At 44.0% G+C, this 26,461-nt stretch overlaps 1 protein-coding gene across 7 annotated transcripts in view; it reads left to right on the top strand.

The window, feature by feature from the left end:
* SH3D19 (SH3 domain containing 19) overlaps positions 1 to 26,461 on the top strand; it is a 118,648-nt gene that overhangs the window by 64,415 nt on the left and 27,772 nt on the right. For all 7 annotated transcript variants that reach the window (XM_073341345.2, XM_073341339.2, XM_073341341.2 and 4 more), the window contains 2 exons: positions 22,791 to 22,898; positions 26,235 to 26,347. In XM_073341345.2, the coding sequence (XP_073197446.1) occupies positions 22,791 to 22,898; positions 26,235 to 26,347 (221 nt within the window). The remainder of the gene's footprint in view (positions 1 to 22,790; positions 22,899 to 26,234; positions 26,348 to 26,461) is intronic.

Here is a 26,461-nt window from a genome sequence, read left to right as displayed (position 1 = left end):
AACAAGACCCAGAACTGATCCCTGCAGGACCCCACTTGATATTGCCTTCCAGCTTGACTGTGAGTCACTGATAACTACTCTCTGGGAACAGTTTTCCAATCGATTATGCACCCACCTTATAGTAGCTCCATCTAGGTTATATTTCCCTAGTTTGTTTAGGAGAAGGTCATGTGAGACAGTATGAAAAGCCTTAGGAAAGTCAAGATATGCAAGATGTACCACTTCCCCGCTATCCACAAGGCTTGTTACCCTTTCAAAGAAAGCTGTTAGGTTGGTTTGACCCAATCTGTTCTTGACAAATCCATGCTGACTGTTTCTTATCACCTTATTATCTTCTGGATGTTTGCAAATTGATTGCTTAACTATTTTCTCCATCATCTTTCCGGGTACTGAAGTTAAGATGACTCATCTATAAAACCCTGGGGGTTGTCATTATTTCCCTTTTTATAAATTGGTACTATATTTGCCCTTTTCCAGTCCTCTGGAATCTCTCCCGTCTTCCATGACTTTTCAAAGATACCTCCTGAGTCAAAGATCTCCTGATACCTTCCATGACTCAGATACCTCCTGAGTCAGCTCCTTGAGTATTCTAGGATGTGTTTCATCAGGCCCTGGTGACTTTCACAGTTTGTGTTTCCAGTGCACATATTACTTTGTTATGTGGACTGCGTGTTTGCTCATATAACTGTAAATTTGTCAGTTAGTACATCCACGTGAAATAATTTTTCACTTAAAAGCTACTCTGTGAATTTTGGAAAATTTGGTTGATTCAGCTAAGGTCTTAGGGCTAGAGCTGGGTGAATAATGGATTTTTTTTCGTTCACTAACAATTTTTAAAAAATCAGAAAAGTTTTTTGTTTTGGATCAAATTAAAAACTTTTATTTAGTTTTTTCAGCAACTCAAAATGTCAAAAAAATTTCAAGTAAAAACAAAATGTTTTGCTAATTGTCAGGGTTCCCTCTCCACTCTGAACTCTGGGATACAGATGTGGGGACCCGCATGAAAGGCCACCTAAGCTTATATTCCACCAGCTTAGGTTAAAAACTTCCCCAAGGCACAAATTCCTTTTCTTGTCCTTGGATGGTATTGCTGCCACCACCAAGTGATTTAAACAAACATTCAGGGAGTGGCCACTTGGAGCCCTATCCCTCCTCCTCCCCCAAATATCTCCCCCAAGCCCTTTCACCTCCTTTCCTGGGGAGGCTTGAGAATAATATACCAACCAATAGGTTAACAAAGTAAGCACAGACCAAATCTCTGCTTTTTAGGACACTGAAAATCAATCAGATTCTTAAAAAAAGAATTTTATTTAAAAAAAAAAGAAAAGAAAAAAAATCTCACCTGCGAAATCAGGATGGAAGGTAACTTTACAAGGTAAATAAAAAGATTTAAAACACAGAGGATTTCACTCTGACTCTGCTTCCCAGTTACAAAACAGTAATAAAATTACCTCTTAGCATAGGGAAAATTCACAAGCTAAAACAAAAGATAATCTAATGCATTTCCTTGCTATTACTTACAATTTCTGTAATTTTAGATGCATCATTTCAGGATCTTTTTAGGAGCTGGTTTACCTGCTTGGTCTCTCTCTTTGTCCCAAGAGGGAACAAAACAAAGAGCACAAACAAAACCTTTCCCCCTCCCAGATTTGAAAGTATCTTCTTTCCCCATTGGTCCTTCTGGTCAGGTGCCAACTAGATTAATTGAACTGATTAACCCCTTACATGTAAGTGATTCTGTACCTCTGGCCAGGAGGGATTTGGTGTTACTGCATACATAAAGGTTGTTACCCTTCCCTTTGTATTTATGACACTAATGTTAAAATGTTACATTTCAACCTGACAAATTTTGTTTCCACTTTCAGACGTTTTGAGAAAAGGAAGGAAAAGTAGATGGGGGAAAAGAAGGTGTGGTGGTGGTGCTGCCTCCCTTATAAGCTTTAAACCCAGTGGGTAAGCACTTATCTGGGATGCGTGGCTATACATTGTCATTTATAGTGGCAACTCATAGTTAGGCTTGGCAGAATTTTGGGCGGCGGGGATTCTGTTATAATTTTGACAGATAATATCAATATTTATTTCTAAGCATTTTTTCCCTGATTTTTATCAATTTAAATTTTCACAGGTGTGCCATATTGTGGGGTTTAAGCATCTTAAAAATGTTTGTTTAAATTTTCATAATTGTGGGTCCAGCAGTGGGTGGGGTCAGACAATTATTTAATGAGTACTTGTGGCACCTTAGAGACTAACAAATTTATTTGAGCATAAGCTTTCGTGAGCTACAGCTCACTTCATCGGAAAGTGAGCTGTAGCTCACGAAAGCTTATGCTCAAATAAATTTGTTAGTCTCTAAGGTGCCACAAGTACTCCTTTTCTTTTTTGAATACAGACTAACACAGCTGCTACTCTGAAACCAACAATTATTTAAGGATGGTAGACACTGAGATAGAAAAAGTTAAAACTGTTATAAAGTTCTGACTGTTCAAATGCAAATTTTCAACATCATGTCAAAATATTCAGTGTAAATATCCTTAATTCAAACTCCAATAAGTTCGCAAGCAGAATTTTTCTAACTTTGCTTATCTGTAAATTTTGATTATTATTGATGGAATTGTTTTGTCATTTTTTGATTGTGTATAGCGAAGTAGACATTTACCAATAAAAATCTAATCCAAGCCTATTTGTAGTCATTCATGATGACAATGGATAGTCATTTGGCCGGAGATAGTGCCTGGTAATTAGGGAACTCACCTGGTATGTGGGAGACATGAGGTCAAATCCCTATTCTGATGACTGTTTATTTGACAGCTTCAAGGGGCGAGATTGAGAAAGCCCCATGGCAGAATATTCTGTAGTCTTTTGGCTAGGGCACTCACCTGCAATGCAGGAGACCCAAGGTCAAATTCCTTCTCTTCATCAGGCAGAGGGAAGAATTGCACGGGGGTCTCCCACATCCCAGGTGAGTGCTCTAACCACTGGATTAAAGTTTGTAAGGGAGGTGGTGCCACTATCAGCAGCCACCACAAAAGGTTTTGACTTTTTCGGTTTAGTCAAAACTGTTTGGCAAACTTGACAAAATCTGCAAATAGTGTTGGTTGACCTGAAACTGCATATTATAGCAAATAATCTATTTGTCAGAAAAATTTGAGGCCCTTTTGAAAATCCCATTCGGCCCCTATCTGCATCTTTAGATATCTAAATATCTTTGAAAATATGGCCCTCAGAATTTAGATCATAGGCCCTATTCCTGCAATGAATGGACCCTGATGCCCACACAGAGCTCCTCACAGAATTGGGAATTTAGATTATAAATTCCATGAGGTGCAGTGACTGTCTTTCTATGTTTTTGTATAGTTCCTTGCACAGGATTGGAGGGTCCATTGTGCTAGGAACTATACAAAAACATAGTGTGTGTGTATATATATTATTTCAGTTATGTTTACACACACTAATTAATATCACATAGCTTTTATTTGCTAAATTTTTCTTTCTTGAACTTTGATAACCTTACAATAACAGGTTTTTCTTGATAAGAATTCAAGCATGTGCTGATTTAAGCCTGTTCATGGGTCACATAGTACTGTAATAGCTGTTGCTAACATAAAATAACATACTGGAGACTTTTAAAAATGGTAAACCATTTACTTAACTTATTTTTGAGACCTGTACAGATAGCTGTTGCTAGCTTGCCTGCCTAGCTCCAAGTGCAAGCCATGTCCTTCTGCTGTTAAGGCTCATTACATACAACACTAAGGGTAACTTTGGTTCCTACTCCAGAGTTCCAGCTATCATTACAATACCATCAGTTTTTAAGCAGAATTCCCAACTGCAATCCATAAGGAGTGCCTCTTAAAAGCAGATGATACAATAAAGCCCAGGGTGAATGAAATATATTTTTGAAAATGTGAATTTGGGAGTGGGGGGTTGGAGTGTGTGAGAGAGAGAGAGAGAAGGGTCTAGCACTTTTTTAGGTGTTTGCTTCACTTAGCATTAAAAACGTTCAGCTATTTTTAAACTGATACATAAATAGTGCATAGCTGTCACAGTAAGTTTATATTTATTAATGGTAATGTGTTCCCATTATAAGTTGTGCTTTGCATAATTGGATGGAATTTTGATTTACTACCTCCTTCCTTTCTGTTTTGACGTAATAACTCCAGGGTGGATTTAGGAAGGAAACTGTAGAAGCGCTTGGTATATTAAGTTCAGTACTACTGATAGCAATACATGTATTTTCAGAACTGCTTTGAATCATTTGCTAACAGACAGATTTTAAAAGAAGTGAAATAAGGCTGACCCAGCATTCTGTTGGCAATGAAATGTGCTGCAATGTAGGATGAGCCCTTTTCGTGGACTGCTGGGATCTGGAACACTGCGGAAGCAGTATCATTCCCTGGGGGGAAGAGAGAACTTTTGAATGACTTGAGAATTACTTCCTAGTCCACTCCAGGAAATGTAATGGGACTGGAAATGACTGGCTCTGAATAGAGTTATTTTTAGCTCTTTTTGTCTAGAGGGGTGTTGCTGCAGTGCAGAGCAGAGCATGAGTGTTTGGAAAAAAGTCTTAAAGTAAAATTTGTACTTCAGAGGTTAAAGGAAACAAACAAACATAAATAGTCTGGAGTCCAGCTGGCAAGCAGTGAGGCAGAATTCTTACATTTAAAGGTCCAGTACAAAGAAAACAGAAAAGACAGTTTCTCACCTTCTTGTAACTGTTGTTCTTTGAGATGTGTTGTTCACGTCCATTCCAATCAGGTGTGGCATGCTGCGTGCACAGTCATCAGAAACTTTTTCCCTTAACAACTCCTGTCAAGTCGGCCAGGAAGCCCCCTGGAATGGCACCCTCAATATATGACCTGCCGACCCGACTTCCCTTCGGTTCCTTCTTGCTGGCTACTCCGACAGAGGGGAAGGAGGGTGGGAATGGATGTGAACAACACATCGCGAAGAACAACAGTTACAAAAAGGCGAGTAACTGTCTTTTCTTCTTCGAGTGCTTGTTCACGATTCCAATCAGGTGACTTCCAAACTCTCCCACAGGGGAGGGGTTGGAGTTAAGTAATCACTGACTGGAGCGCTGCACTGCCAAGAGCTGCATTGTCTCTAGCATGCTGGGTGATGGCATAGTGGGTGGCAAACATGTGCACTGAGGACCAGGTCGCTGCTCTTTAGATCTCTTGGATGGGTACCTGGGCCAGGAAAGTGGTGGATGAGGATTGCGCTCTTGTCAAGTGGGTCATTATAGCCAGGGCTGGGACCTTAGCGAGGTCATAACATGTCCTGATGTAGTCCGTAATCCAGGGAGAGATGCGTTGTGAGGAGACCAGAAGACCTTTCATTTGGTCTGCCACCACTACAAACAGCTGGTTTGACTTCCTGAAAGGCTTTGTGCTCTCAATATAGAACACTATCGCGCTCTGCACATCTAATGAGTAGAACCTCTGCTCCTGTGCATTAGCTTGTGGCTTGGGATAGAAAACTGGTAGAAAAATGTCCTGGCTGAGGTGAAATTGGGATATCACCTTGGGTAGGAAAGCTGGGTGCCATCTGAGCTGTACCTTATCCTTGTGGAAGACTATGGAGTGGGGGTCGGAAGTTAGTGCTTTTAACTCTGACACCCTCCTGACCGATGTGATGGCAACCAGAAAGGCAACCTTCCATGAGAGATACAGAAGGGAACATGTAGCCAGCGACTTGAATGGGGCTCCCATTAGTCTAGCTAGGACCAGGTTGACATCCCAAGTCGTACCAGTGGGCGAGACTGAGGGTATAGCCGTTCCATGCCCTTAAAGAAACGGCCCACCATAGGGTTGGCGAAGACTGAACACCCCAACTCTCCCGGGTGAAATGCTGAGATGGCTGTGAGGTGCACCCTGATGGATGATCCGGCCAGGCCTTGCCGAATTAGGTGCAGTAGATATACCTTTCATCCTGGACTAGATACCTGAAGTGGGGATATGCGACTGCAATTGCACCAGCATGAGAACTGTTTCCATTTGGCCAGGTAGGTGGCCCTGGTGGAAGGTTTCCTGCTACCAAGCAGCACCTCCCTCACCGATTCTGTGCACTGGAGCTCCCTTGCATTTAACCATGAAGCTTCCAAGCCATGAGATGGAGGGACTGGAAGTCCGAGTGAAGGAGGCAACCATGGTCCTGTGTAGTCAGATCGGGAAGGAGCTGCAGTGTGATGGGGGTGCCCACTGACAGCTCCAGAAGCATAGTGTACCAATGTTGGCGTGGCCATGCTGGAGCGAGCAGAATTACCTCCGCTTTGTCCCTGCGGATCTTGAGGAGAACCTTGTGGATGAGTGGTATCGGTGGGAAGGCATACAGTAGACAGTTTCCCAGTGCATCATGAACGTGTCTGAGATAGAGCCCAGACTATGTGTTTGGAAGGAGCAAAATGTTGGACACTTCCTGTTGCTCCTGGTGGCGAATAGGTCTACCCGGGGAAATCCCCACCTTTGGAAGATGGAATGTATGACGTCAGGACGGGTGGACCACTTGTGGTTGCGGAATGACCTGCTGAGGGGGTCCATAAGCTCATTCTGTACTCCAGGGAGTTAGTATGCCTCCAGGTGAATGGAGTGGGCTACATAAAACTCCCACAGGTGGAGAGCCTCCTGACAGAGAGGGGAGGAGTGGGCTCCGCCCTACTTGTTTATGTAAAACATGGGGGGGGGGGGTGTCAGTCATCACTGCCACACACTGACCTTGCAGTATGGTCTGGCAGGCTAGTCTCACCGCTCTGAGTTCCTTTATATTGATGTGGAGCAAGATCTCAGACTGCAACCACCTGCCCTGAGTCTGTAGGTCTCCTAGGTGTGCCCCCCAACCCAGGTCTTTCGCGTCCATTACTAAGGTCACGGACAGTTGAGGGGTGGTGAAAGGGACTCCTTTGAAGACCATGCAAGAGTCTGACCACCAGCCTATGGTATCTAAGACTCGTGATGGTACTGTTACTACCAAGTCTAAACTGTCTTGACCCAGGTGATAAGCTGAGGTGAGCCATGCCTGGAATGGCCTGAACCTCAGCCTGGCATGCCTGACCACATAGGTGCATGCCGCCATGTGCCCCAGGAGGCTGAGGCATGTCCTTGCAGTAGGGAGGGTTATTGTCTGAGAGTCTGAATGACGTATGACAATGTTTTCTGGACTCTGGTAGTATTGTTCTTACCTGAACTGAGTCCAGTACCACCCCAATGAATTCTATTCGTTGGGTGGGTGACAACATTGATTTGTCCACATTGAGGAGGAGACCTGGTCTCTGGAAGGTGTCTCTGACTAACTGGACCTGGGACTCCACCTGCTTCCTGGAATGCCCCCACAGCAGCCAGTCATTGAGGTAGGGATACACCTGGACCTGCCTCTTTCGGAGAAAAGCCACGACCACGGACATACATTTGGTGTGCACTTGAGGGGCTGTTGATAACCCAAATGGGAGCACTGTGAACTGATAATGTATGAAGTCGACAACAAACCTCAGGAAATGTCTGTGGGGCGGCCAGATAGCTATATGAAAGTATGTGTCTTTCATGTTGAGGGCAGCGTACCAGTCCCCTGGATCCAGGGAAGGGATAATTGTGCTTATGGAGACCATGCGGAACTTCAGCTTTACCAAGAATTGGTTGAGTCCTCACAGATCTAAGATGGGTCTGAGGCACCCCTTTGTCTTGGGGATTAGGAAATAATGGGAATAGAATTCCTTTCCCCATAGCTCCTGAGGAACCTCCTCCACTGCCCTATGATGAGGAGCACCTGCACCTCCTGAATAAGGAGTTGCTCATGAGAGGGGTCCCTGAAGAGGGACAGGGAAGGGGGGTAGAAGGGAGGGGAAGAGCAGAATTGGAGAGAATATCCCACTTCTACCGTACGAAGAACCCAGTGGACCAATGTTATATGGGACCATGCACGATAGAAGTGGGATAGATGGTTCAAAAAACGGGGGGAAGGATCCTAAGTGGTGGCTGCTATGCTATCTTCGGGCGTCCCTTCAAAACCCTTACTTGGATCCTGACGATGGCTTGGTCAGTCCCTGCCCTTGGCCTGAGGGAGGGTTGGAGGGTCTATGCCTGGAATTCCTGCCCCTACAGTGGTATGTATCCTGCCTCGGGTGGGGGTGGTATTGCCACTGCTGCTGTAGGGGCTGAGGCTTGAAGGGCTTTTTCTGGGTAGCAGGTGTGTGCATCCCCAGAGATTTCATTGTTTCCCTCGAGTCTTTGAGGCTGTGAAGCCTCGAGTCTGTCTGGTCCAAAAACAGCCTTTGAGGGGAAGGTCCTGCAGGGTCTGCTGAACTTCCGGTGGAAGCCCGGAAGCTTGGAGCCACGCTATTCTCCTCATGACACCCCCCCCCCCCGAGGCGATGGCACGTGCCATAGAGTTGGCCAAGTCAAGTGAGGCCTGCAGGGATGTCCTGGCAACTGCCTTCCCCTCCTCGACCAGAGCCGAGAACTCCGCCTTTGACTCAGTGGAGAGTAACTCCTTATATTTAGACATGGAGTTCCACGAATTAAAATTATACCTGCAGAGGATAGCTTGCTGGTTAGCTATCCTCAGCTGTAGACCCTTCTGTGGCATAAATTTTTCTGCCAAAAAGGTCCATCCGTTGGCCTCTTTGCCTTTGGGAGCAGGTGCCTGTTGCCCCTGGCGCTCCTTCTCATTCACCACTCAGACCACCAGGGAGCAAGGGTGTGGGTGGGAGAACAAGAATTCATAACCCTTGGAGGAAACAAAATATTTCCTTTCCATACTCCTGGTGGTGGGCGGAATGGAGGCTGGAGTCTGCCATAGAGTATTATAATTGTTGCAAATAGTTTTAATAACCAGCAACGCCACTCTGAAAGGACCCTCTGGAGCAAGAATGTCCACCACCGGGTCCTCTGACCCAATGACTTCCTCCACTTGTAGGCCGATATTACGGGCAACGCAGCGGAGTAGGTCCTGGTGGGCCCTGTAGTCAATGGGCGGAGGACCTGAAGCTGGTGCTCCTGCCACTGCCAGATCAGGCAAAGATGACGAAGAGGCCAGTGGAGGAACAGGGTCGTTGTGGCCCACCATGTGCTCTGGTTGGTCCTGGGTAGCATTGGTGTCAAGTGGTTCAGCCTGGTCAGATATGGGTGGGTCTGGAGCCAGTTCCATTCTGACCTCTGTAGTATGAGGGGATGGTCTGGCTAGTGTCACCTCTGTAGTATGAGGGGTGGTTCTGTCCGCCTTGACTGTGCCGCCGGATGATGCCCCGATGTAATGGACCTAGAAACCCTGGAAGAGGTACCCTGGGCCTGATGGTGAGTCCAGAAGGGCCATTGTGCAGCGGGTGTTCACTGTGTTTGCAAGGTAGACTGAGTGTGCCTCCGGCACTTGTCCAATCTGTGTCTACTGTGCTGTGAACAGTAGGAGTCGACCTCAGAGTCCGAGGATCCCGAGGGCAACGACCATGGCAGTGCCGACGAGCCCTGCGCCAGCAGTCAGTGCCAAGAAGAGGAAGTCAGGCATCAGAGCCGTGACGATTGTGTAGATGATCGGTGCCGGCTTTCCCATTACTTAGACTGGTGCCACGAGTCCAGTGCTGGGGAATGGCTCCTGTGTTCTGGTGCTGAATCTCGGCACCAGACGATAGAGGGCAACTGCAATCAGTGCCAACTCCTCGGTGCCGGAGACACAGAACGTCGCATTCCCTGCGCCGTGCGATCTTGTACTGGTGCCGGGGGGTGTTGCGGCGATGTAGATTGGGAACGGTGCCGTGAACATAGAATCATAGAATATCAGGGTTCGAGGGGGCCTCAGGAGGTCATCTAGTCCAACCCCCTGCTCGAAAGCAGGACCAATCCCCAATTAAATCATCCCAGCCAGAGCTTTGTCAAGCCTGACCTTAAAAACTTCTAAGGAAGGAGATTCCACCACCTCCCTAGGCAACGCATTCCAGTGTTTCACCACCCTCCTAATGAAAAAGTTTTTCCTAATATCCAACCTAAACCTCCCCCACTGCAACTTGAGACCATTACTCCTTGTCCTGTCCTCTTCCACCACTGAGAATAGTCTAGAACCATCCTCTCTGGAACCACCTCTCAGGTAGTTGAAAGCAGCTATCAAATCCCCCCTCATTCTTCTCTTCTGCAGACTAAACAATCCCAGTTCCCTCAGCCTCTCCTCATAAGTCATGTGTTCCAGACCCCTAATCATTTTTGTTGCCCTTCGCTGGACTCTTTCCAATTTATCCACATCCTTCTTGTAGTGTGGGGCCCAAAACTGGACACAGTACTCCAGATGAGGCCTCACCAATGTCGAATAGAGGGGGACGATCACGTCCCTCGATCTGCTCGCTATGCCCCTACTTATACATCCCAAAATGCCATTGGCATTCTTGGCAACAAGGGCACACTGCTGACTCATATCCAGCTTCTCGTCCACTGTCACCCCTAGGTCCTTTTCCGCAGAACTGCTGCCTAGCCATTCGGTCCCTAGTCTGTAGCTGTGCATTGGGTTCTTCCGTCCTAAGTGCAGGACCCTGCACTTATCCTTATTGAACCTCATCAGATTTCTTTTGGCCCAATCCTCCAATTTGTCTAGGTCCCTCTGTATCCTATCCCTGCCCTCCAGCGTATCTACCACTCCTCCTAGTTTAGTATCATCCGCAAATTTGCTGAGAGTGCAATCCACACCATCCTCCAGATCATTTATGAAGATATTGAACAAAACCGGCCCCAGGACCGACCCCTGGGGCACTCCACTTGACACTGGCTGCCAACTAGACATGGAGCCATTGATCACTACCCGTTGAGCCCGACAATCTAGCCAACTTTCTACCCACCTTATAGTGCATTCATCCAGCCCGTACTTCTTTAACTTGCTGACAAGAATACTGTGGGAGACCGTGTCAAAAGCTTTGCTAAAGTCAAGAAACAATACATCCACTGCTTTCCCTTCATCCACAGAACCAGTAATCTCATCATAGAAGGCGATTAGATTAGTCAGGCATGACCTTCTCTTGGTGAATCCATGCTGACTGTTCCTGATCACTTTCCTCTCATGTAAGTGCTTCAGGATTGATTCTTTGAGGACCTGCTCCATGATTTTTCCGGGGACTAAAGTGAGGCTGACTGGCTTGTAGTTCCCAGGATCCTCCTTCTTCCCTTTTTTAAAGATTGGCACTATATTAGCCTTTTTCCAGTCATCTGGGACTTCCCCCGTTCGCCACGAGTTTTCAAAGATAATGGCCAATGACTCTGCAGTCACAGCCACCAGTTCCTTTAGCACTCTCGGATGCAACTTGTCCAGCCCCATGGACTTGTGCACGTCCAGCTTTTCTAAATAGTCCCTAACCACCTCTTTCTCCACAGAGGGCTGGCCATCTATTCCCCATGCTGTGATGCCCAGTGCAGTAGTCTGGGAGCTGACCTTGTTAGTGAAGACAGAGGCAAAAAAAGCATTGAGTACATTAGCTTTTTCCACATCCTCTGTCACTAGGTTGCCTCCCTCATTCATTAAGGGGCCCACACTTTCCTTGGCTTTCTTCTTGTTGCCAACATACCTGAAGAAACCCTTCATGTTACTCTTAACATCTCTCGCTAGCTGCAGCTCCAGGTGCGATTTGGCCCTCCTGATTTCATTCCTATATGCCCGAGCAATATTTTTATACTCTTCCCTGGTCATATGTCCAACCTTCCACTTCTTGTAAGATTCTTTATGTTTAAGATCCGTTAGGATTTCACCGTTAAGCCAAGCTGGTCACCTGCCATACTTACTATTCTTTCGACACATCGGGATGGTTTGTCCCTGTAACCTCAACAGGGATTCCTTGAAATACAGCCAGCTCTCCTGGACTCCTTTCCCCTTCATGTTAATCCCCCAGGGGATCCTACCCATCCGTTCCCTGAGAGAGTCGAAGTCTGCTTTCCTGAAGTCCAGGGTCCATATCCTGCTGCTTACCTTTCTTCCCTGTGTCAGGATCCTGAACTCAACCAACTCATGGTCACTGCCTCCCAGATTCCCATCCACTTTTGCTTCCCCTACTAATTCTTCCCGGTTTGTGAGCAGCAGGTCAAGAAAAGCTCCCCCCCCTAGTTGGCTCCTCTAGCACTTGCACCAGGAAATTGTCCCCTACGCTTTCCAAAAACTTCCTGGATTGTCTATGCACCGCTGTATTGCTCTCCCAGCAGATATCAGGAAAATTAAAGTCACCCATGAGAACCAGGGCGTGCGATCTAGTAGCTTCCGCTAGCTACCGGAAGAAAGTGCCGGTCTGGTGAGGAAGAGGGCCTCATCATTGCAAGTTTGCCTCTAGATGGCACCCATCTAGGCAGTGCCAGAGGCTTGTCTCTAACAGCAAGGGGCTGAGGCAAAGTACTTTCTATCAGCTCCCTTACAGCCTCGAAAGTATTTGGGATGGAGGAGGGTTCCAAATCCTCCACCAAGCGGTGCCCCGCCGGAGAGTCGCTGTGTGCCGGACTCAACAGTGCCAACTGGTCACCGGAGTAGACGGCACAGGATTTTGCTGTTTGGAAGTTAAGTCCTTCCTCTGAAGCAGCAAAGTCTCCCTGGATGGCCTCGCTCTCTGAGGAGAACGCCCTCTGTCCACCTCCTTATGGCACTTACGGGGCACTGGGGGTGTTGACCAGTGCTGGGGCGCCGCACTGTGCTGTGGTGCTGGGATCTTCGGTACCGAGGGTCTCTAGCACCAGAGTCCTTCCTTGGTACCAGTTTGTGGACTGACATCGGGGCACTCCACACTGAGCTGGGGCCTGGGAGTTGGCGGTCGGGTGCTGCTGGACGGAGTTCGGCTTCCATTAATAGTTGCCTCAGAAAGAAGTCGCATTCTTTCCTAGTCCTCGGCTTGAAAGCCTTGCAGATCTTACAGCGTTCGGACTGGTGTGCCTCCCCTGGACACCTCAAGCACGAGTCGTGAGGGTCGCTGTTTGGCATAGGTTTCCTGCATACACCGCAAGATTTAAATCCTTGGGCTTGAGGCATGCCCTGGAGCCCAAGGCAGGGTGAGGGGAGAACAACCCACTCACCAAGACTATCCTAACTACTACACAATTAACTACAATACAAAAGAAAAACTGTAGAACTACAAAAAGAAAAGGAGTACTTGTGGCACCTTAGAGACTAACCCATTTATTTGAGCATGAGCTTTCGTGAGCTACAGCTCACTTCATCGGATGCATATCGTGGAACTACGTAATGGCTAAGGGAACACTCGCAAGCAAGCAAAACGTAGTTCGAATTCCGCCACACAAGAAGGAACAGAAGGGGGGGGTCAGGTCAGCAGGGTCCTATATTGAGCGCCATGAGGGCACCAATCCAGGGGGCTCCCTGGCCGACCTGACAGGAGCTGCTGAGGGGAAAAGTTTCCGAGAACTGTGCACGCAGTGCGCGCGCCCACCTGATTGGAATCGACGTGAACAATCACTTGAAGAAGAATCATAGCTACATATGCTACAGATTGCCCCACCAATCCAAGAGAAATTAAATAAATATTGAACCAGAAATCCTGTGCTAACACAGAAAATTGCCAGAAAAATCAGCACTCCACCAGAAAAGAAGATTACCATTCTGTTCACCTTTCTGATAGCTTACAGTTATCCTATGGACACATATGAAAAGAATACTGGGTTCAATTTTTCAAGGTGGACATTTTAATTACAAACTCAAAAATTCAGTATAGAAAAACTAGACTTTAGTTGTCTGACTTCTCCCGTAGTCAGATGGTAATGATTTTGTTAATTTAGGAAGTAGGCTTGTTTGCTTACCCTACCTCCTATCTGCAGAAGACAAAAGGATTTGCCTGTGGTCTCACTCAACACCAGTGTAAATCAGGATTAACACCAATGAAATCAGTAAAGTTGCCTAGCTGTTGGTGAGTTCAGAATCGTGCCCCCATCTCTTGTTACTATTGGCAGCACTATGACTTAACAAAGGATCCACAAGAAAAGCATTTGCGCAGTAAAAATATGGTGACATATTGCACTAACATTAGGTGCTTTCCATGTTCACATAGGAACAGCTTTAGCCAGATGAATCCACAGTAAAATGCTTTGTAAAGACATGAAGAACAGCTATAATCTGCTCCCAATTTTCCAGACCTTTGCATTTGTAATGAATAATGACATAGCAAAATGCCAGGGCTCCACACTTGTTGCTATGGCAACCCTAGAACAGAAGAAAGGGCTTTTGTAGGTGGTGCTTGGGATACAGCACTTACGACTTGTTTGTAAAAGAACAGTTTTACATCACAAATTATAATGTACAGAAACTTAATATTTCTGAAATGCAGCTAAAATATGCAAAAAGAAAAGGAGTACTTGTGGCACCTTAGAGACTAACCAATTTATTTGAGCATGAGCTTTCGTGAGCTACAGCTCACTTCATCGGATGCATACCGTGGAAACTGCAGCAGACTTTATATACACACAGAGAATATGAAACAATACCTCCTCCCACCCCACTGTCCTGCTGGTAATAGCTTATCTAAAGTGATCATCAAGTTGGGCCATTTCGAGCACAAATTTGATGATCACTTTAGATGATGGAAATGGCCCAACTTGATGATCACTTTAGATAAGCTATTACCAGCAGGACAGTGGGGTGGGAGGAGGTATTGTTTCATATTCTCTGTGTGTATATAAAGTCTGCTGCAGTTTCCACGGTATGCATCCGATGAAGTGAGCTGTAGCTCACGAAAGCTCATGCTCAAATAAATTGGTTAGTCTCTAAGGTGCCACAAGTACTCCTTTTCTTTTTGCGAATACAGACTAACACGGCTGTTACTCTGAAACCAGCTAAAATATGCTTGTCTGGTGCTTAGACCTATGAATTAACACTGTACAGATACATCGCTGATTTAGTTAGAACCTGCCACAAATATAACACAGCAAACTGTTCTACAGAAAGAGTGAGTCAAACACAAATGTAAGCACACATGATGAAACAGATTCTGTGGCATCACAGCAATTCAACTAGCTTGCTAAAAACTAATATAAACATTAATGAATGTATCCTTTTAGCACCCCTGTGAGGTAGAGAGGTGTTCCATCCCCATTTTGCAAGTGGGGAATTGAGGTACAGGAAGCTTAAAGCCCTGACTTTTAAGAGTGCTCAGCACCTACAACTTCAGTTGGAGGCATTGGGTGTTAAGCACTTATGAAAAACAAACCCCAAGCAACTTTCCAAAGGCTATATAGGAGGTAGAGCCTTAATTCCAACCGAGATCTCCTGAGTCCCAATCCAGCCTAAACCTTCCTTGACAAGGCCTGGGTTTATATCATAATGAAATGACTCAAGGTTCAGGAAGAGAGAGAGGCCAAAAGTCAACCACTCAAAATATACGAGCATCTATTTTGAGTGTAGTTCTTAAAGTGTTAGTGCTTTAATAAAGGTTTGTGGTGTTCGGGATTTTTTGTTTTTCCAAGTTATGATCTGTGCATTTGTGACCTCATATAGTCAGAGGTTTCAGTAATCAACCAGTTGGATTCTGCATCTGACAAATCCATTTTTACAAAGACTTAGGATGGAAATCCTAGCCCCATTTCACCCATAGCATGTATATGGTGTTCATCCTCCTGTACCCTCAGATGCATAGGGTGTCCAAAACTTTCTGCAGTGTACTTTGGTCTTGTGCTGGTCTGTTCAGACTTTTGAGTGTCATGTTGGTGGATTTCGCTTTTTCTCCATTGTTGTGCATAATGTTTCCCTAGATCGCTCTCTTTTATTCTTCCCAGGTGGAAGTAGTGTTGGTGGCATCCTTAAAGCATGTCCTAAGTATGTCCATCATCGTTGTCTTACCATTTTAAATTATTTAGTTTCTTTTGCTTTAGTTAGAATATTTGATGTTGCAAGAAACTCTTTTTCCATTGTATTCTGAAGCTTTTCCCTAGGCATTTACTTTGGAACAAGTTAATCTTCTTATCAATTTCAGTCGTGGATTTCCATGCTTCTGCTTCATAAAGGAAGAGACACACAATGCTGATATTAAAAATTTGTATTTTGGTATCAGTGTCAATCATGCTACTTTTCCAAATCTTTTCAAGCTTTTGAAAAATGCTGCTTTTGATATTCATTGCTTGTCATTACTGTACACCTCACTCCCTAGTCAGGTAAAATGATTTACTTCTTCTAGCATCTCCATCTACTCTGATGGATGCTTTTGGGACATTGATAGCAGTATATTTTGTCTTCCCCTTGTTGATAAACAAATCAGCTCATTTGCTGTGTCTGCCGAAAGCTGGGACTTTTCTTCAATTACAGGATGCGCTGAACTAAATAGAACAATGTCATCAGCAAAAACGAGGTCATCCAATAGTGCTTAATCATTTATCCATAAAATTAATTAGTTGCCTTCTTCATGACATAGTCAATGACCAGTGCGAACAATAGTGGGGACATAATGCACCTTTGCCTTACTCCAATTGTCACTGCAAACCATTGGTTGATGTTGTCACCATCTCTTACTGCACACTTTGGTATGTGTATGTGTTGCTGTTATAATATGTTTAGCAGAGGTTCTCAGACTTCATTGCACCATGACCGCCTTCCAACAAAAAAAACTACTACACGGCCCCGGGAGGAGGGACTGAGATCTGAGCCTACCCAAGCCCGCTGTCCTGGTTCGGGGACAACGCTGTAGCCTGAGCCCTACCACCCCTAGTAGGGGGGCCAAAACCGAAGCCCAAGGGCTTGTAACCTGAGCCCCACCACCCAAGGTTGAAGCCCTCAGTCGGTGTGCTCAGGCTTCAGCTTCGGCCCCTAGTGGTGGGGCTTGGGCTTGGGCTTCGGTCCTGGGTGGTGGAGATGAAGTTTCGGCTTCGGCCCTGGGCCCCAGCAAATATAATGCCATCCGTGGCGACCCCATTAAAACAGGGTCGCAACCCACAGTTTGAGAACTGCTGTGTTACAGCATCAGCATTGACACTGAACAGACAGGCAAGGAGACATGCCCCTTGTCTTGAAGGGCTTACAAATGACCAAATAAAGTCTAATGCAAGTTTGTTTAAGATGGGGAAATAATGCAGTTGAGTTATTAAAACATGTATTTAAATTAGAGACCTTCAAATGATTTTACATAGAAATCCTTTATGCTACAGGGAGTTTTATATGGAATGGAGTTGCTAATTATTTTATTTTTTGCCTTCCTGATAGGATGGTTAGATTCAGATCTTTTTCAAAAAATGTCTTCCCATTCACTAATTGAGATGTTCCTGATACACCAGAGCTATATTTGGCCCATGCACTTTATGAGGAACTGACTTGATTTGTAGACAGAAATAGCATATCGTACATCTGGAGCTGAGAGGTTTCCTTCATGAGCTCCATCGCATTAGTGTATTTCCATTGTACAAGCATGGCTATTGTTGCATTTCATATTATGTCTATTTCTCTCATAATTATAGTAGGAATGTTCAATTTTGTCTGCAGGGAAAACAAAGAGCCACCATCTTCTGTCAGTCAGTCAAGTATGGACCCTTCTGTATTTTTGGGGAAGCGTGGTAACTAGATGTGACCTGTGGCTTGGATATGGTCATTAGAGCAAAAGATAATTAAGAAGATCTATTAACAATTACATTTGAATATTCCCTGAGTTACTTAAAAATATACAGTCTGGGACCTGTCTGCTATGGGACATTGCCTGGCTTCTTCTTTTTAATTGTTTCCTTGTAATAGGAGATCTGGCACTTCTATACATGCTTCTAGCCTAGTTTGGGCCAGACCTAGCCTTAGAAGAATGTAGCTTCTCTTAGTGAGTGTGGAAGTGAGAGTTCTTGTCCATTTCATCCTGCAGTTTATAAGAGGAGGTGATCTTGGATCTGAAGCATGTTTTTAAGTCTTCAGTGCTTTACTGAACAGGAGCCATAGGGTGTGTTCCCTGTATGCTTTCCTGAATAACTGGGCTGGCTGCTGGAAGTCTCTATGTGGGCAGGGAAAGACGAAATCCTCCTTTCCAGGACTCTGGCCCGATGTCTACACAGCAACTAGAAACCAGCAGCTAGGCCGTGCCAGCCAACTTGGGCTCGTGGGGCTTGGGTTGTGGGGCTGGGTAGACTTCTGGGCTCAGGCTGGAGTCCAAGCACTGGGACTCTCCCATCCCTTAGGGTCCTAGAGCCTGGGCTCCAGCCTGAGACCAGAAGTCTACACAGCAATGAAACAGCCCCACAGCCCGAGCCAGCTGGCATGGGCCAGCCACAGGTTTTTCTTTGTTTAGACATACCCCACAGTGACAGCAGATCAACTTTATGGCTGCCACTCCAGTGTTTGATCTGGAGTGGTCTCTGCAGCCCTATTGTCCCTCCTCCCCAGATCTGCACAGGGATGGGTCAGCTGACTTCCTCTCCTAACTAATCCCAAAAGCCACAAAATGAAGAGCACCACAGGAAATTTTCTTACAGCTGGGCTCCAGAGCATGCATATGTTACACACCCCTGTGCAAGCTCCTGAAATACTGCCTCCTGCGCAGCTGAACTGCACTGGATTTCACTGTGGATTTTACCTGCAACCAGGTGTGGGCAGAACTTGCCCATAGCACCTATCCTGCTGGAGAATGGTGTATATTAGGGGTCACTCACCCACCAGTGAAAGGCTAGTGTGGACTATGCAGCCGAAAGATGACAGGAATGGTTTTTAAAAACAAAAACAATAACTTCTCCAAATCAAAATACAGGGGAAATTTTGGGAGGAATTTAGGCAGGACACCTATGTTAATACCTCAAATCTTGCAAATAGGGGCAATTTGTAATGTCTGAGCAGTCAGGCCCTTTTTTTTTTTTTTAACATATCCACCAGGCAGTACTTCCATTAGCACTGTACCACCTATCACCATACTAGCATTGGTTCAGTATTGGTTCCATTTTGGTTTGGAATTCTGTCTATTGAATCTCCAACCATATTTCCGGCAGCACCTAGGTTTATCCTTGAAAGTCTCCCCTTAAGTGTGGATAGGCATGATTCTACTCAGGCTGTGAAGTGGTTTCATCGAGATGAGATTTTAATAAATCTCTCTGTGGTTTTTAAAGAGGGTGGTCTAATTCTAGAAGACCCAGATAGCCATCTTGAGTTTGTGTGTGTCTCAGTCCAGTAGCTTATTTAATATATAATTAAACATTTCAAGTAGACGCAGTGCATACTTCTGTAATATGTGACGAGGCAAGGCCAGATGGCTATAGAAAAGTAGTGGGAGATAGATATATTAGCTCCAGGCTAAACAAATCCCTGGTACCAGGATAAGTGAAACTGTAGCTACTCCAGGTCAATTAAGACACCTGAGGCCACTTTTATGAACTTTCCAGAAGGCAGGGAGAAGGCTAGGTTGATTGGGACACCTGAAGCCAATCAGGGGCTGGCTGAAACTAGTTAAAAGCCTCCCAGTCAGTCAGGTGGGTGTGGATGTCAGGAGCTGTGGAAGGAAGTTGTGCTGTTGGAGAGGCTGAGCAGTACACACCATATCAGGCACAAGGAAGGAGGCCCTGAGGTAAGGGTGAAGTGGAGCTTGAGAAAGTGAGGGCTGCTGTGGGGGAAGTAGCCCAGGGAATTGTACATGTCATGTTTCTAAGAGGTCAGCTACCATAGCTGATATTATTAGGGTCCCTGGGCTGGAGCCCGGAGTAGAGGGTGGGCCCGGGCCCCCCCCCCCACCTTTGCCCCCTGATTAATCACTGAGACTGGGAGACAACAGAGACTGTGCAAGGAAGGATAGCTTCTCATCACCTCCCTCGCTGGCTTATGATGAAAATGGCTCAGTAGACTGTGACCCTTGTCTCTAGAGAGAGAAGGGTTACTTGCAGGGTCACAGTGAGTCTCTGAGGCTAGCAAAATCCACCAGGAAACGTGGGACTCACGGAGGCAAGGACAGAGCTTTGTCACAAATAGTAATGTTATGATGCCAACAGATCAGCATTCCCAGGGCTATTATGTCATTCTTGGATGTATTGAGAGCACTATTTCCAGGACTTAGTCAAAACCAGGTGGCTTTTTCAAAAATACATAATAAATATTAGATTTCCCACTTTCCTCGACCTGCCTGTTTGGAGGTTCCCCCCATTTTTGTTGAGGTATCTGTCACATCTTTTACTTTTCTGAGACGAAAGGAACATAAAACAGATAGCTCACCTTACTGTCTCCTAGCTATGGACTAACAATAACAGCTTCAGAAAGATAGCCACCATCTTCCTTGAAATAAAGGCAAATATCTGCTACATCATCCCTTTATTTTTTGGTGTGGAACAAGGATGGTAAAATATGGCTTGGTGAAATATATCTGTCTCTTCTAAGCCAGTAGAACCAAGAGAAAATATATATGGTAGTCAGATGTACACTGCATTTTCCCCCAATTTAAGCACATATGTAGGGGAATATGTTATCAAAGGGAGGTTATAAAATAAACTCTTTTATTTGCAGTGACAGAAAAGTCAGACTCTGGAAAATACAGGCTGTGAAAAGCATATAAAAGGATTATTAAACAAAAATGATAGTAGTCTACTGATATTGGTGTTATCTGAAGAATGCACTAGAAGATTAATTTACTCAAGTTGTGAGCGTATTTTCACACTTTTTTGAATCATGCTCAAACCATGCCCAATTGTTGTTAAATACCTTTAAAAAAATCCATATGGTGTCAGTCCCATTACACAAAGCAGCATAGTAGTGTACCAGACAATTTTCACTAACACAACTCTGGGGAAAGGAATGACACAAACAAGTTAATGAGGTTTAAACTAATTATGAGGTGACAATAGTATTATTGAACATAAGATAATGAGTGGAAAATTCATGTTCCAAAAAATGCTTTTCTTAGCCTTGTGACAAATACCACATAGATGAAGATTTAATGGTGACTTTTTCTTCAGGGTTACCTGTGTAGAGCAGTCTCTCTAGAACAGCACTAAATATTGGTAAAAGGGGTGGAGAGAGAAAAATGGAAACTATTGACAACTAGGGGCTTGTTGCAACCTATGTCCCCATCCTATAAAAATACAGGCATGGGCTTCACTTTAAGCAGATGAGTAGTCCCATTTGACTTAACTCTGCATATATCTTTGCAAGATTGGGGTATCAATATACAGCTTTTGAAAAATCCTTCTTAGTGACCTCAACAAAATGCCCATTTACAAAGACAGCTCAATGTGTGGATGTAGATATTTGTATGAGATCCACAGTACAAAACAGTATATATTGAGGGGGTGTTTGAGTGACCTGTTCAGCTCTAATATAGAAACTGGCTACCATAGGGAATATTCTCTAAGTGAAATTATCTTCATTGGGCCTATTTTTAATGGAATGATGTAGTTAGAATATACCTCCTCTCCCCCCCCCCATCCGTAATCCAAATTTGAAAGCATTTAAATGAAAATGTGATTTTTAACAAGACCATTCAGAGGTAAACACTATTTTTTTTTTAATGTTTAAAAACTCTAATTTAAATCTTTAGGTAGCAAATATTTCATTTTCTTGGTAAACTGCATCAGATTCCGTTACTTACAATTTTTTAGAAGAAATGCTGTCCTCCCACAGTCTTTTATTAATGTAAATTTTGAAAAGTTAACTTAAAGAAGTGATTTTATATTTTACCCCAGGGAGGCTGTCATTTTCTGGTGAGTGCATTTCCTTTAATTCTACTTTGCCCTTTTCTGCCTTCAATGAAAAGAAGAAACTGGAGAATTTAAAGGAACACCCACTGTGCTTCCTTATTTAAGTGCCTCTGACACTTAATAACATCTTGTCTAGCTAGCACACATCTGAAACGGCTGCCACATGAGATCAGTGCTTATTTGCAGGGGCTTCTGTGGATGGGAGGGTGGATGGGAGTCATGGTGAATTTGTTGGTCAGAATACATTTCCCATTTCCATCTGATGCAATTATAGTGCAGTAATTGTTGGCATCTTAGTGTATGGGGATGGAAGAAATAGTACTTGATAATATGGAGTGGATATAAAATAGATACATGTTCCTTGGCATGGAGACAATAGGAGTCCTGCCAGAATAAGGAGTTATCTGTTTATCCCAATACATTTCTATGACCGTGTTCTGCATGGTATCAGAACAATTCATAAACCATAATCAACTAAGTGTTAACTTCCTGTTAAGCATGGGAAGTAATCCCATTTTACAGATAGAGAAACAGTGGCCCAGAAAGGTTGAGTGACTTGCCCAGGGTCACCAAGGAATGTCTGTCACATAGCCAGGAACAGAACCCAGCTTTGACTCTAATCTTATATTTTAACCACAAGACAAGCCTTCCGCATTACTTCAGGATTATGATCTGTAAAAAAGCAACACAAATTTCAAGGAAAACCTGACTTAGCCATTTATTAAGAGATGGAGGGGGCACGAAAAGGACTTTGTAACCAGAGCCTAATATTTGCAATGGAATATGTTGTTTGCTTTTGGTAGATCTTTTATCTTCTGTGTGATGACGTAGCTCTTTTACAGATACATTCACACCCATATTAGAGCAACTGCTTTGGAACATGTTTCCCTAAAGCTGTACTGACTTCCTAAATCATTGTTATCCAGAGGAGCATTTGCTGTTGGACTATGATTTTAATAGTCCTGAAAAGCATTTGGAACGTGGTTTAAGTTAACTCATCTTTGAATCTCTTCTCAGTGCACTTTTAGAAAAAAGTACATTATTTACTAAGGGCAAAGTAATCTGCTTTCATTAGCTTTATATTTATTGTCTCTCGATACTGAGATGGTGATTTTTCCCTTAGTCGTGAAGTATACAAGTGGTTGAATAATGAATGAAGTGTCTGTCAAGGTGTGTGTTTAACAAAGACATGCTAAATAAGTTGTGTTTTTTCATTAGATCCCTTTCAATTCCCCTTCAAAAATGAGCCTGCAAAGGAACAGACAGTTCAACCAGCTATAGCACGAAAGCCTACGGTGATCAGAATCCCATCTAAACCAGGGAAATGTAAGTCCTTCACACTTTTATTTCTTATCTGAAGTTTTCAGAGAGACTTCAATAAATAAATCATTTGATCAGAAATCACTATTGAAATACTGAATTACCTAAAGCTAGTTTCATTAACTGCTAGAAAAATCTTAGCCAAAATAATTTCATCCCTGTCAATACTAAACAGTGAAGTCATGTTTACATCTTTCTAGAAAATGGTAATTAAAGAATAGTTTAATATAAAGATGCTAACTTTGTTTCTCTAGCAAATGTAGACACTCCTATGGAAGCTCACGCCTTTTGTATTAAACTCTTCGTTAGTTTTCTAGGAAGATGTAAACATGACTTCATTGCTTAATATTGACAGGGATTAAATTATTTTGGCTCTAAAATCCACAGCTGTTCAAGTACTGGCATTTGGCTGGTGGTTTTTAGAAATAATTAAAAAAAAAATAGCACCACAAACCTTGGATACCAAAAGTGGCATTTTGGTCCCATCTTGACCATTAACCACAATGTCTTCCATCTCCCAATCCATGCCACCAAGAGCTGGAACTGATTAGCCCTCACAAAGCAGGCAAGTTGCAGAGGAGAAGCATTAGATGTCTTAGTGCTGAAATCTTCAATCTGTTGAGTGCTTTATTGCATGTTGCCAAGATTCAGATTTCGTAAACTAAAAATTTTCACCCTGGGGTTGATTCCCAAAACAGAGGAATCATCACATCCCTCATAGATGGGCCCAAAAGTACAAGCAAAAGAGAGAAATTACGCAAGAGGAGATTATTAAAATCAACTCAAAACCCACATACCTCTACACTGTGTCAGATTTGTAGTAGCATGGTACCCCAGTGGTGGTGTTTTAGCCTCTCCTTACGTTTACATCACTACTTCCAAAAGAGTGTTTAGTTTTCCACTGAAACTCTAGTGTGGTGTGTGTTTTTTTTTTTTGGTAAGAAATTCAGTGGAAATAGTTAGAAAAATACAGAGAAAAGCTGTAAAAAAAATCTATTTCAAAATTTGTAATAACCTTTTTGGTTTGCACAATCATATGTACCCTCGGCTGTAAGAGCCTAATGACGGTAGATAGGTGTGTTCCACCTTCCCAGTGTAATTCTCAGGTTTCGATTGTTAATATGCATGTCCAGACAGATTTTTTTTTTTCTTTAGCTGCAAGACAAATAATACGGTCTCTTGCTGCTCTCTAGTGGCAACTGAACTGCCCCCCAAGGGCTTCAGTCATGCTCTCTCAGTTGGTAGAGGGGTGTGAAGATCCACTCAGCAAGAGAATGCAACTGGGAAAGAAATGGAGGTAAAGGGGGAAAGTGGGCAGTAAGCAGAGTGGCCTGTGAAGCTCTTCAGATCCCAGAGTGGAGCCAACTATCCCTATTGTCAAATGCGAGCTGTTGCAAAAACTAAGGCTACGTCCACACTACGAGCTAGGAGTGTGGTTCCCCTGCTCATATACGCATGCTCGTGCCAGCTCTCATTGTAGTGTAGCTGTAGCACAGGTCGCCGTAGCGCAGGCACGGCTTAGCCATGCCGAGTACAAACCTGCCTGAAGCCGGTGAGTATGTACTCAGCATGGCTAAGCCGTCCCTTCGCTGCCGCTACCCATGCTACCGTGACTATACTGCTCTTTGTACGTGATGAGTATAGTATGTATATGTGAGCTGGGAAGCACACCCCTATCTCATAGTGTAGATGTAGCCTTAGTGTCATAGAGCTTAAGGCCAAAAGGGACCACCAGATCATCCATTCTGATCAGGCCACCGATGCCACTCAGTCACCCCTATGCCAAGCCAGCAACCGAGGCTGTCATGGGTTTCAGTCTGACTCAGTTGTAGCTGCACAAAGGCCTTGTCATCATGGGGGGATTGGGCTGGACTAAACCTTGTTGGAGGGCCCTGCCCCCAGAAAAGATCAGGCAGCAGTGGTTCAAGGTGACTTCAGCCCCACTTGCTATGGAGGGAGATGGCTCCTGTACGGAGCCAACACAGCAGAACAAATGAATAGCACTGTCAAAAAAAGGAAAGGGCCAGGTTCTTAGGAACTTACTGATTCAACACCTCCCTTCAGCAACTCCCAGTCACTGGGCATCTGTGGAGGTCCAACTGGGAGTTAAAGCTGCTCCCCCTCCCACCGCCCAAGTGTAAAACCTGAGAAGGAACAGAGGTGAAAACATCACCTGTCTTCTGATTTTTGAACTCTTAGGGTTGGCAATATTGTTTGTGAAAGGGATGTGAGTGGAAAATTAAGCCATCTGTATCAGGATTTGAAAGAGGTGTGTAAAAATAACTCTCTAATGCTCTTTTAAAATCAGTATGTTAAGAAGAGATTTCTCTCTTGCAGTTAAGCCTTCTTTTAGTCCCCATCACACTGGCTTAATAAAGCTTTCTTGCTTATCTAACTTAGCTCTTCTTTGCTTAGTCTCCTACTACTCAGTGTCTAAGGGATGGATTCGCCTTTGGAGTTTTTTGTTTGGTTTTTTAAAATTCCAATCCAGACTTTCAGGTCACTGAGATACAGTTAAATGTTCTATGCTAAATAGAATAACCCCACATTCTCTCCTGAGAGCTTCCTTCATGCAGTGATCAGCTGATTCGTAAGATAAGACTCTAGGCCTTCATTTGGATGGTAACTTCTCACTTGGTCTTTTTAAAAATAACTTTAAAAGATTTTAAATGTTTAGACTGTCTAGGCTAACATTAAGCGTTTTTTACATGGTTCTGAGCATGGGTAGAAGCCCAGCGGGTTTAAAGAACTGCCTCAGACTTTGTTAGGTGCATTATTTGAATACACAAATACCTTGTAAAATAGGTTGAAAAATGTCCCAGTCTGTACGGACGCATTATGGATAAGTATATTGGCAGAACTTGTGCAAACATTTTACAGATTTCAATCAGAGAGTGCATTTAAAGCCAATGGTGTGGAATCATTAAATTCTTTTTAGTAGCTTTTATTGATGGACTAGAGATGAACCCCTCCATCTTGTAATAGCAGGAACCATACCTGTCTCTCTTCACTTCTGTTCTCTCACCTCTACCACACTAAACTCTCTCCAGACTGCCCTAACCTCACCGTACTTGAGGAAAAAGCCAGTGTCCTTGGATTTAAAGGCAGATTGGTTACACAATAAGGAAAGTCCTACAATGTTTCTCAAAATGGGGACATTTCCTATGCACCTCCTTAGTATTTTCCAGTGTTCCTGCTTATATCCTACCTGTACAGGCTAAGGGAGTTGTGATCACAAAGAAGTGTTGGGGAATCCATTTTGATCATTAATATCTATCTTTTTATACTCCCGTTTGGTCCCTACAAAGAACTTATTAGATTTACAATTTAACACTTTTCCAGCCTTAAATGAAGTTCCACATATCCCTCCACCCCTTCCTGCTGAAAAACCAATTGGGAGCACCTCTGGGATTGTTGCTGGAAAGCCTAGTAATGCCAAACAAACAAGAAAAGGGGTAAGTTGTACCCGTATTACATCCTTTGGTTAGCAAAGCAAACAGTCTCTTGTAACAAATTGCTCAATAAGTGAAATAAGTAGTTTCGGGGTGGGGATGTTACTCTCAATTAAA

This window comes from Lepidochelys kempii, chromosome 4 (genome assembly GCF_965140285.1).
Source record: "Lepidochelys kempii isolate rLepKem1 chromosome 4, rLepKem1.hap1, whole genome shotgun sequence".
NCBI classification, from domain to species: Eukaryota; Metazoa; Chordata; order Testudines; family Cheloniidae; genus Lepidochelys; species Lepidochelys kempii.
Note: the sequence above shows the minus strand (reverse complement) of the source record. Positions and strands in the feature narration are given on the sequence as shown.